Source organism: Notamacropus eugenii, chromosome 1 (assembly GCF_028372415.1).
Source record: "Notamacropus eugenii isolate mMacEug1 chromosome 1, mMacEug1.pri_v2, whole genome shotgun sequence".
NCBI lineage: Eukaryota > Metazoa > Chordata > Mammalia > Diprotodontia > Macropodidae > Notamacropus > Notamacropus eugenii.
This window is the reverse complement of record NC_092872.1, coordinates 399454562-399467249: the sequence shown is the minus strand read 5'-3', so window position 1 is coordinate 399467249 and position 12688 is coordinate 399454562. Positions and strand designations below refer to the sequence as shown.

At 40.8% G+C, this 12688-nt stretch overlaps 1 protein-coding gene across 1 annotated transcript in view; it reads right to left on the bottom strand.

The window, feature by feature from the left end:
• Window positions 1-12688, bottom strand: part of WWC1 (WW and C2 domain containing 1) — a 140621-nt gene that overhangs the window by 16496 nt on the left and 111437 nt on the right. The window contains exons 12-15 of the mRNA XM_072630917.1: window positions 9888-9996; window positions 8499-8579; window positions 6738-6824; window positions 4595-4787 (exon numbers count right to left, since the gene is read on the bottom strand). Of these exons, the coding sequence (XP_072487018.1) occupies window positions 4595-4787; window positions 6738-6824; window positions 8499-8579; window positions 9888-9996 (470 nt within the window). The remainder of the gene's footprint in view (window positions 1-4594; window positions 4788-6737; window positions 6825-8498; window positions 8580-9887; window positions 9997-12688) is intronic.

The following is a 12688-nucleotide window of genomic DNA, read 5'->3' as shown; positions in this document are numbered from 1 at the left end:
TGGTGGTGGGGTGGGTGGGACTAAGGAAAAAAGTGTCTAGGAGGTAAGTCAAGAGGTATGGGTAGAATGAGAAGGAAAGGCAAGAGATGAAGATTGGGTCAGAGGGAATGGGAAACCACAAGCTTTTAGTCACACTCAGGCACCACCAGGGTTGGAAAATGAGACTGGAAAGAAGGCCTGGCCCTTTCTTTTCAGACTGTAAATCTTACTCATCCTACCAAGTCCCACTCCAAATATCTACCAGGAAGATTCCCTCCTGACTGCTATCTTTACTAATCTGCACTTTCTTCAAACTCTACAATCCTTAGATTTTGAACTGGATTCTGATTCAATTGTTATAAGGCACTCTTGGAAAGGAAAATAATAATGATGATGATGATAGCTAATATTTGTATAGTGTTGGGCTGTAGGGGCTAGAAGACCTAATTGTCTGAAATAAACCTTGCTGTGTGACCCCAGGCAAGACACATAAACCCTCAGCTTCAGTTCCCCATCTTCATTTCTCATTTGGGTGATAACACTATCTACCTTATTATTATTGGGTTGCTGTGAGGATCAAAATATATATATATATATATATATAAAAACACTTTGCATACCATAAATGCTAGTTATTATTATTCACCCACTGTAATAAACTCTTTAATCAGGGACCGAGTCTTATTTTCAATAAATTTTTCTTAGTGCATAGTACTAAGTAGAAGATTAATAATTAATTACTGAGTGAAATGAAAATGGATAAAGATAGCACATTTCCCAGGCCTATCCTTAGGTAAAGGAACCTAATCCCTAAGGTGGTCATTAATGTTTATCTCCATCCCCCCCCTCCCCTAAAGGGTTACTTAAGAATCCTCTGGATTCCTCCCATTTCTGCTCCTTTGCCACTAAAAATCTGACAGTCCATTATCTGAGTAAGCAACTCAACATTTTCAAGTAACTCAGCGAGGTGAGCTTCTCCTCAAGCAGCCAAATATAGATAAGTGCCAAAGTGAGATGGAGAGATTCAGCTGCCTCCATGGCAACCTACAATGGCCAGCTTTCAATTAGGAAGGAGAAATAAAAGGCAACCAATTAGGAAGAGGAAACAGGACTGATTCTCTTCTAATTGAGAAATACCCCAGGGCTGGGGAAACACTTCACTAGGAAGCCAGAAAATCTTTCAGAGCTGCTACTCATGAGTCTGCCAAAGCCTGATCAATTTATTGCCTCAAGATCATCCATTTCTATTTGTTGCGGAGCCCCCTGAGGAACAAGTTACATGGCCCAGGGACCATTTCTTTCAATTTCCTGAGATGGGGAAGGAATGGGGAAGAATCTCTGAACTGAAGAATACCAGGGCTGAAGGGGCCCTTAGAAGACAGAACACGGAATGTCAGAGCTGTAAGAACATTGAGAATTCCAGAGGCAAATCATGGGTTTGCCTCTTCTGTGTCTCTTGCTAAAGAGAAATAAGCCAATAAAGGCCCACACTTCCCACTGTGCTGAGGGAACACACACTAAACACACACACGCGTATATATTCACATACATACACTTATGTACATGTTATATATCATGCATGTGTATAGGTTTATATATATGGAAAATGAGGCAGTACGGTATCATGGAAAGGACACCTCCGACAGTACTTGTGATCTTAGGTCATTTCACCTTCCTGGGCCTCAGTTTCCTGATCTGTAAAATGAAAGGGTTTAGATTGGGTAGCCTCTGAAGCCACTTTTAGCTCTAGATCTGTGATCTAACAAATACTAAGAGAAGCTTATGTATTTATAGTGCTTTAAGTGTTATAGGATGCTTTCCCTGCCAACTGTGGAGAGCAGTGAGGAAGAATTATTATTCCCATTTTGTAGATCAGGAAACTAAGGCAAAAAGAGGTTAAGTTACAGTTAGCAAGTGTCAAAACCTTGGTCTTTCCTTTGTTCAAGGCCAGCACATTCCCTACTCTACCACGCTGATGAATGAACCTCTTTGTAATCTGCACAGTCCCCTCCAGTCGGGATGCATCCTTGTTCCCAGGAAGTGATGACTGGGAAGTAAAGGAAGTTTTGGAGCAGTGATGTCAGTCAGCTGGACCCTATGGCCTGGAGCCACTTTGGTTCAGTTAAGAGTTCCTTAAATGTTCTCCTCCTTATCCCAATTCCACAATGGAGAGAAAGGGTCAACCTCCTTCCTTGGTAGGTAAACCCATGGATTCCAAAGGTGAGTCTGGTGAAACTTTCCTACAAATGGCTCTTCAGAACAGAACTGGAAGAAATGGGCTTAATCAAGAAGAGGTTAAAGGTAGATAAAAAGTAATAGTTCCCTGATGGTCATACCAAGGGGTGGGGAACCTGTGACCTTGAGGCCACATGTGGTCCTTTAAGTCCTCAAGTGCAGCCCTCTGACTGAATCCAAACTTTTTAGAACAAATTCCCTTAAGTCCTGATGTTTGGATTCAGTAAAAAGACTTAGAGGCCCACATATGGCCTTGAGCTCATAGGGTTCTTCTTATGACACTGGAAGAGAAACCAAAGGAATCTCCTAAAATCTGCCTCCTTTGGATAGCTAAAAACAGGATAGAATAGTAATCTTGGTCTTTTAGGGGAAAGGTCATCTGGAAAGCAAAAGATTACCCACATGGCCTTTGGAGCTTCATTTGCTTGCTAAGGTTGAAGAGTTCTGCCCAGGATGGAACAGCAGCTGTTCTGGAGAACAGACAGAAGACTACTTCCAATCATCTCCCTTCAACATTTCCCTTTATCTTTCTTTGAATTCTGGATCTTGGGAATGTGGGGTTGGGGAGAATTTTCTGACTTACTTTTACTTCCTCTGGATACATTCTTTTCCCTTCGGAAATGTCTATTACTGTTTCAGAGGTAAAGAAGAAACAGGAAAGAAGGAGGGAAAGAGTAGCAATTTTGATTTCTGAGCTAGGGCTTCAATTCTAATCAGAGAAGAAAGAGTACCCTCTGAGCTCCCAGGCAACGGGAGAGAGGAAGCACCATTTCTCTCAGTTTCCTGAGATATGAAACAGAGCTGGGAGAATCAAAGAACAGGATGATGTCAGAGTGGGAAGGATACTTGACCACAAGTCTTGGAATCCTTGGCTGAACACAACATTCTGCATCTGCACAGTGGCAGTTAATCGTGGTGCTTCGGGATGCTGTAACTCTCTTAATGCTGCCTACAATCATATTAGCCTCAAGCTAAAGGACAAGGTTCAGCTCAAGCACAACATTCTACCCAAGGTGCACCCTGGCCACCCTCCCTTCCTCATGATGGCCTAAGTTACTTTGTATTTGTGTGTGTTTAATTTTATTTCATTTTTGTGTGTATAGGTTGTTTCCCTCTAATCAAATGGGAGCTCCTTGGGGTGAAGATAAAGGAATAAGCATTTATTAAGTAATTACTGAATTCCAGGCACTATGCTAAGCTTTACAAATATTATCTCATTTGATAATGTGATACTGAGGGGAGGGACTATTTCATTGTTGAATTGGTATACTCTGATGCCTAGCACAAATGCCAGAAGCATAGTACGAATTAAATAAATGCTTGTTGATGAAAAAAGGTTAGAAAAATGACCTGACACTTTTGGAGCAGAGTAGGTACTTGTCTGTGGACTTATCTATTAGAAAAGCGCCAACTGCCTGGCTAACAGTCTAGTGTGTTCTAAGGACCTGGGAGTCTATCAGTTCTAGAGTTGTTTTTCATTACTGGCTTAGGTCCCAGGTTCTACCAAGGTTAGTCCTGGACAAATTTCCATCTTTTCCATCAAAGTTTCCATCAACTCTGATGGTGCTTGGTTAGATGGGAAAACTGGGGATAAATGGAAAGAAAACTGGATCAGCCTCTGTTCCTGTGCAAAACGGTACTGCCCTGGAGGGAAACTGGGTATCTGCCTGTGGAGTAAAATGCAGGTTCTATTCTTTTCCTTAGAGCATGAAACACTAATAACAGTGACCTGCTAGGTAGAAATTCTGTTCTGGGACCCAGAATTCTGGAGACTGGTTTGTCTTGTTTTGATGAAGCTATCCCTATTTAGAGGCAGCACAATTTATGTTACTGTGTAATTTAAGAGACTATAGGAAGATACCCCTCCTTCCCCAAGCAAAAATATATCTTTTCACCATGGTGCCTTCAATTCTGTCATTGGCTAGTGCTTTAAGATAACCACTGTCCTATGTTCCTTTCATAAAATGCAATGCAATGGGAGGGAGGCAACCCTGGATCAGAGGTGAGATTAGGAAGCCCTGGGCTTAAATCCCTGCTCAGATATTAAGTAACGAAGTCATCCTTGTCAAGTCACTTAACTTCCTCATCTGTAAAATGGAGATGATCATAGTATCTGCCTCCCAGGGCTACGGCCCTAGGATCAAATAAGATAATTTATAATTATAATAACATATCAAATAAGATTTTATCCATATAAAGTTTTGAAAACTATAAAGTCCTACATATTGACTTATTATTAACTTACAGAAAAATGAATGCATTTTGGCCCAAATACATAGGTGTGAATTTATCAGACTGATATTTTAAAATGATAGCTAAGAACTCAGATAACGACCAGCCTGTAGACAAAGTTCTGAAAACAAAGAGATATGCGCCTCACCAGGCACTCTTCCATGTGGTTCTGATCTGTAGTACAGACATCCACTCTTAGGGTCTTCTGGTGTAGAGAGGGATAGGAGATAGATACCCAGAACATTTCATTGAACACAAGATTGTCAGAAGCTTCCAGAGGCCTTGTCCGGAACAAGCATGGTGTGCTTTCAGAGCAAGGAAGGACAGCAACACGGACATTCCTACAGGACACAAAGGGCTTGAGTTAATGCTTTCACATTCAAAGGGCTTTACTAAACAGTTGCTGTCACTGTACTATTAGTTTTACTTTGTTACAAGAGAACTTGCAGGAATGAGAGTAATCTATAAATGTTTATAATGTGAAAACAAAATACATCAATAAAAATTTTAAAAAGTGCAAAAAATAAGAAAAGACTCATTTTAAACTAATTAACAAGCACAGACTGGAGAAAGAAGATATGACCCTTTATTCTATTTCTGTATTGATAAAGAGCACCTACATGAGACAGTGGATAGAGTACTGAGCTAGGAGACAGGAAGACTCATCTTCCTGAGTTCAAGTCTGACTTCAGACACTTACTAGCTGTGTGACCCTGCATGAGTGACTTACCACTGTAGGCCTCAGTTTCCTTATCTACAAAATGAGCTGGAGAAAGAAACAGCAAGCTACTCCAGTATCTTTGCCAAGAAAACCCCAAATGGAGTCACAAAGAGTTGGATACAACTGAACAACAACAATGGTAAAGGCTTATGTAAAGTCTACAGGAAATCTCATCATCAGACACTAAGGACAGAATTGTCTGTCTCTTAGTGATACTTAGGGCATTTGATCCTCTCTATTCTGTTTCAAAGAAAATAGGGAGGAAAAGTTATGGATAGTCTGGTTTACAAAGAAAAAGCAGAGTGGGCTCTTGGCAAAGCCCCTTTGGGCTTGGAAACAAACAAGCCTTCCAAAAACGAAAGTGGTAAAAAGGCTGGGAAATGGACTAATTTCTTAAGGAATTCCCTGCAATATCCACCCTTAGGATGTCATTGCCAATCAATCAATACACATTTATTAAGTGCCTGCTAAGCTGCTCTCTGCTAAGTGCTGGCAATACTAAGGAATAAAGGGTTAACTATCTCTGTCCTCAAAGAGTTCACATTTCAATGGGGGAGGCAACATATACAAAAAATGCATTTATACATACAAAGGAGAAGGTTGCATATCTGTATGCATCTCCCCCAGTGGCTGCTTGCTACATGGTTTGGAGAAGAGAAAGTGGAGGGACAAACGAACGGAAGGGAAATAACCCTCTAGAGAAAGGCCTAGGACTCCTGCACACTGACTAGTAGGAGTCAGTCATCTGGAGTTCAAGTTTGTAGAGAGCCTAATTCAATGGATCTTGCTCCTTAAGGGCCTATCACACTATGAAGAAGATGGAATAGGCTAAGAAGAATTCATGTGTCCTCCAAGAAATCGAAATGTCACTAGTCTAAGCCATAGGATCTTAAACTGCCTAAGAAAGGAAATACAGACTCCTTCCTTAGAAACCTAAGCCAACTAACAGTGTGTGTGTATGTGTGTGTGTGTGTATGTGCGCACATGTGTGTGTGTGGTGGTGAGGAAGAAACAGTCCCACATTAAAAACAAAAATAATTGCCCACCGAAGCCTAAAAATCTCCCAGAAAAGTACAGCAATTACAGTGCTTACTTAGAATGATAGGTCTGTAATGTTTTTCAAAGAAAGCCTATATACAAAAAATTGAACTTACACAAAAAATAAATTAGGAGGTGATTACTGAAGGAATCTTCATCCTAGAGCTGAATGAAATAGCCAGTCACCTTTTCTCCCACTTGTCCCCATTCTAACTGTGCCTTTAAAAATGATTTCATTTACCAAAATTTATAGTATTTTAAAATTATTAAATATTACAACACATGTGCATTTTTTCCAGGATCATATCTACCGGGTCAAGGCCAGACGTTTTGCAAATGTACATTTAACATTATTAGGGAATCAGAATCAAATGGCAATTCTGAATCTCAGTAATGTACAATGCCATAAATACATAAGAAGTGCTTATGATACAAATGAAGCCTCTGACACTGAAAAAAATGTGTGTTTGAGAACCAAGCATTTCAGTACTGATGAAGGATGACATTTGGGCCCCTCAGCTTCCATACTTACACCTTCTGGTCTTGTTGCAACAACAGAGCAGCAAAGTTACTCAGCTGGATGATTAATATTGCAAATTGCTTATTCTTCTCATCATACCTGAAATGAAATGGGGAACATGTAGCACCTGTTATTAACAAAATGCTTCTTCAGTAGCAAGAAGATGTAGTGGCTAATGGCTTAGGAACTGATTCTGGAGAATTTTCACTGCACTCACACTCTGCTGTATTGTTAGATTATCAGAGAGCAACAGACCTGGACCACATTATCTTAGCTCCCTGCAGACATGCCTTTGCTGAGCTAAGATTTAATGTTATGCTTTCAGTTTTTATAGAGGGGTTGATATAGCCTTTTATAAGAAATGTCTCTTTGAAGAATGTTTCTGTATCTTTTTGCCAAACCTGTAGCTGAAGACATTTTCCATTATGGTACCCAAAGTCCATTATATGTCCCCAATCAATGAATCCATTCAACCTAGTGTAGCAGAAGGAGCAATAGTCTGGGAATCAGGAAACTCAGTTCTCCTTCTGCCTCTGCAACTGACTTGCTTTGGAAATGTCATTTAAACTCTGTGAGACTTACTCTTTCACTAAAGGGTTAGACTAGATCTCCATGGTGGAGACCAGGATTTCCTTGAGGGGGAAAGGGAGGAGGGAAGAACCTTGCTCAAAGGTACCTTTCACAGGTTTTCTAAAGTTCTATGATTCCGTGATTCTCTGACTTCAAGATAAGGAAGAAGCTTTTTCCCTCCAGAAGAATTAGTTTGCTTCCTCTTGTCAAACAATGAGAACAATATAATGAAATGTTTCCTTTTTGCCTTAGCTGCCAGAAAACTCAAGAGTTTAAATTTAAACTGTAGTGGCTCTCTCATTTCGGTTACCACAAATTATTTCTGAAGGTAGGCACAATGTATGTAGGTGTGCACATCTACATGTATTTATATAAATGTAAATGTACGTACTTTTACTTAGTGGGAGATGCTACTAGATATGAGGAGGGTCCACCTACTCTTCTCTGCCAAGGGACTCCTCAGGGAAAGGCAGTGAGAATAGTCTGAGAGCTCCCTCTGCTGGCAAGACTCCATCTGCAGCAACAGCTTAGTGGATGAGCCCATTATTAAAGTGCGATCCCAGGTCAAGGTGTTTTACTACAGAGCAATTCCCTCATTGTTTTGGAGGTGTGTAAGTTAAAGAATAAGGTTGAAGACTTCAGAAAGCATACTTGAGGAGTTATTTTCATATGTTTGCAGTAGCTTTGACCAATACAATTCTGCAAAGCTGAGCTTACATGCCTTTGAAAATGGAAGAGACTTGGGCTCAGGAGGGTCAGAGCATCCTGGAGTCAACAATCAAGAAAAGTTCTCCAGTAATACAGATGTCAAAGAGGTTACTACAACCATAGGTAAGGAACCAGGCTAGAATGAAAGCTCCAAAGATTTGAGGGCACGTCAAACTTTTGCAAGTGTTATATAAAGGGAATACAGTATAGTACAATGGAAAGAACACTGGATTGGAAGTGTGAGATTTGTGCTTTAGTTTTGGCTTCCATTTACTTTCTGTGCAACCTCAGGCAAGTCATCCAGTGTCTTTGAGTCTGCTTCTTCCTCTGTCAAAAGGAGATAATCATACCTGTCCTACCTCCTTCATACAGGGGGGTGAGAAAATCCCATGAAACAAATGTGATAAGTAAAATTTAAGGTGTAGAGGGTCTGGACAATTAATAAGGCTCAAAACCAAATTTCCCTATTCCTTAGCCCCCTTTCCCAGTCCTTACTTCAGAGCAATCTGAACTCTGGCAGCTCCTATGGCCTCCAACTCATCACTATCAAACACGGTAGTTTCGGAAGTGCCCAGTCTGAAACGTAACAAAAGAGAAAAAAAATCAGAGTTAAAGCAGCTCCCATCAGGAAATATGAGGACAGCTATGTGCATTTCTAAATGAACCAGTGATAGGGAACAGCTGAAAAACCTTTGTGGTATTTGAGTAAAATAGAATACTATGAAGCAGTAAGAAGCAGTGAACATGAGGAATTCAGAAAAACAGAGAAAGCGCTGCATGAACGTGAGGTGGAGTTACATAAGTAGAAGCAGAGCATTTTGCACAATGGCGAAAACCAACAATGGTCTGAGAGAACAGAGAATGAAACACAACAGCCCTCCTCTTCAGAGACGTGGGAGCATACTAAGGCAGAATGTTGACCTCACTACCAGACCTGCTTACAACGTTCTATCTTTGCTTAACAAAAGGTAGTGTCTTTGTCACAAGACAGAGCAATTCTAGAAAAGACTGTGATATAACAATAAAACATCAATAAGATGTATGTAAAGTCAAATGTAACTTGTAAATTAAAAAAAATAACAATGAATGCTGTAATTATAATGACCAAGCTTGGTCCTGAAGAAGAGATAAAAAAATGAACTTTCCTCCCTTCTTTGTAGAGGTGGTGAACCACTGGCATGGAATATTGTGTATATTGTCAATTACATTTGATGTGTTGGTTTGTTTTGCTGAATTACTTTGCCTTCCCCCTCTTGTGCCATCCCTCTTTCTTATTATTTGTTGATGGGATGGCTTTCTGGGTAGGCAAGTATGTGTGTGTGGGAAGAATATATGTGGAAATAAAGATTATATAAAACCAAAATATCTCAATTAAAATGTAAATAAATTAAAGTAACAATGAGACTTTTTGTTCACCTTCCAAAGGGAACCCCCTTTCCCTGTGCCTTCTTCTTTAGGTGTGCCTATAAAATCACCTGGAGCCCCCATTCCTAGGCAAGCCAAGCATTGGGTTTGAATGAACAGTCCAAGTGCTCATCTGTGAAAAAAGTTCAGAGAACAGGGGCTTCTTTCCTCAAACTTGTTCCCTATGGCCCTGGGACATTTAAAACCATTTCCAGATGAAAGAGTGACTTCAAATAGCTGACATTTCCCCTAATTTTCAAAGTCCTTAGCCCTCCTCCTCCAACGCACAGCTCTTGAAATAGAGCATCTTCTGAGGATAGACAGCCAGAAGAGGATCAGGGCCACCATCATCATCTCCATTGTTAAAAAAAACTCTAACAATGTATGGCACCATACCCAGACGATTGTAAGATCATGGCCCCTATCCTCCTTGTGCTTAATGACCTGAAGGAGAGAGACAGCAAGGACACGGATTGTTACCTCTGCCCAGAAGCCTCGTACACACCACTGTCTCCTGCCACTGACTCATCTGACACTGCTGCCGATACACAGGCTACTTTCAAGACTTGTCCTCTGGCCACATTCGAACCTGATGGAGGAGGAAGAGGAAAGGAATAAGTTCATCAATCAATCAATAAGCAGTCATAATATGCCCAGTGTGTGCCAGGCACTGGACATACAAAGACAAAAAAATTATAGTCCCCTCAGGTTGAGGAAATATACGTAGGCAGCATGCATCTCCAGGTGACCTTACTTTACCCCACTGCTTCCCAAGAAAGTCAAAGCAAATTAAAAATAATTGCCATGTGGCCTCTGAGAGGCAGTATGGTATAATGGAGAGAGATTTGGATTTAGAGTCAAGAGAGACCTGTATGTGGATCCCAGCTCTCAGGCAGACTAGCTTCACGATACTACACAGGGCTGAGCCTTTATTTCCTTATCTAAAGGGTTAGGGACTGGTTCTGGGATTTCACTGACATCAAGAACATCTTGAAGAGGAAGCCAACACCTTCTGGGCAATTTAAGGGTCAGAGAAAGTTGCCTAGTGCACTGAAAGGCTAAGTGATTTGCCAAAGGTCACATCTTTATTATATGACTGAAGATGTGAACCCTAGGTCTACATTTTGAGAGAAACTCTATCTACCACCCCATTCTTCCTTATGCTTCCTTATCTATAAGATGGAGATAACAACACTTGTACTCACACGGTTGCTGTGAGTAAAGTGCTATATAAATGTGAAATATTGAGGCAAAAACCTTGGTACTTATCACATCAGTCTTGAGGGAGAGGTAGTACGGAAGGGAATTCCTGATCCCCCCTTCCCATTTCCCTTTCTCCTTAAAAATAAAGGCAGGGTCTATTTTTCATTTTTATCTTTGTATGCTGGTACCTAGGATAATGCTTTGCATGGATCAGGCCCCATTTCTTCTCTGATTCTTTGAAGTTCCTACCCACCAGGTCACTTGGGACAGGGTCTCTAAGCTTCTAGACCTTGGCCTAGTAATTAAAATGAATGCTGAATACCAGCTGCGTCTGTCTAGCAGTCTTAACACTGAACCAGGATGACAGTATGTGTCTGGCAGAGAGGGGAAGGAAGGACAACATTGTCATCAATCACGGTGCTTGCTGGGAAGGCAGAGAAGGAAGAAAAGGGGAAGACCTATTGGATGATGCTAAGAGACATCTTTCCAAAGCTGTTGTCTACGAAGACAATGTATTTTTGTTGTTCAGTTATTTTAATAGCATCCAACTCTCTGTGATCCCATTTGGGGTTTTCTTGGCAGAGAGACTGGTGAGTTTTGCCATTTCCTTCTCCAACTCATTTTAAAGCTGAGGAAACTATACCCTTTGACCCAGCAATACCGTTTCTGGGGTTGTATCCCAAAGAGATAATAGGAATGGGAAAAGGACCCACATGTACAAGAACATTTATAGCAGCTCTTTTTGTGGTGGCCAAGAACTGGAAACTGAGGGAATGCTCAACACTTGGGGAATGGCTGAGCAAGTTGTGGCACATGAATGTAATGGAATATTATTGTGCTATAAGAAATGATGAAGAGGCAGACTTCACCTGGATAGACTTACATGATCTGATGCTGAATGAAGTGAGAAGAACCAGGAGAACTTTGTACACAGTAACAACAACAGTGTGCAAGGACTGTTTTTGATAGACTTAGTCCTTCACAGCAATGCAAGGACCTAAAACATTTCCAAAGGACTCATGATGCAAAATGCCTTCCACATTCAGAGAAAGAACTATGGAGTTGGAATGCAGAATGAAGCAGATTATTTTCTCTTTTGTTATGTTTGGTTTTGTTTAGTTTTACTCATGCTTTCTCCTATTCATTTTAATTCTTCTATGCAACATGACTAATGTGAAAATGTGTTTAACAAGAATGTACATGTAGAACACATATAAGACTGCATGCTGTCTTGGGGAGGGAGGGAAGGAGAGAAAATTTAAAACTTGTAGAAGTGATTGTTGAAAATCAAAAACAAATAAATTTGAAAAAAAAATAAAGAAGAAGAAACTGAGGCAAATAGGGCTAAGTGACTTGCCCAGGGTCACACAGTTAGTAAGTGTTTGAGGCCAGATCTGAACTTAGGAGGAGGAATCTCCTGACTTCAGAGCTGGCACTCTATTCACTGTACCACCTAGCTGCCCTGAAGATAGTGTATGGGTTTCCCTTATTTTTACAACCTTCCACCCTCTAGTAAGTATAGTTCTGAGGCCCAAGTCTCCCATGATCAGTCATACTGGAGGGATCAGGGAAGGCATCATAAAACCAGACAGGTATTCCTCCCCTCCTCTAAACCACTTAGGGAGATTACTCTGTCTGCTGACTGAACAGCGGTACTAATCACTTAACCTGCTTAGCAGTTGAGTGCCTAACTCCTGCCACCAGCCCCAATACCACTGACAGGGGACCTCCCCATAAGAACATTCACACGAACACAAGAAAAGCTGTACTCAAACCAATGGTTCATTAAGCCTTGCATTCTGACTGACAGTGACTCCAAGGAAGTTTGTGGATGAACATCAGAGCTGCCTTTCATGATGCTGACTTCACTGAATGTGTCCTGGACATTTCTAACATAACTGAATATTCCATCATAGCAGGGGTCCCTTTCATGGACCCCTTGGGCAGTCTGGTGAACCCCACATACTCCTTCTCAGAAGGTTCTTAAATGCATTAAAAAATGTACAAGATTACAAAGCAATTATATTGGAACACAGTTTTTGTAATATGTATTAAACCCCTGCCCCAGCAACTCCCCT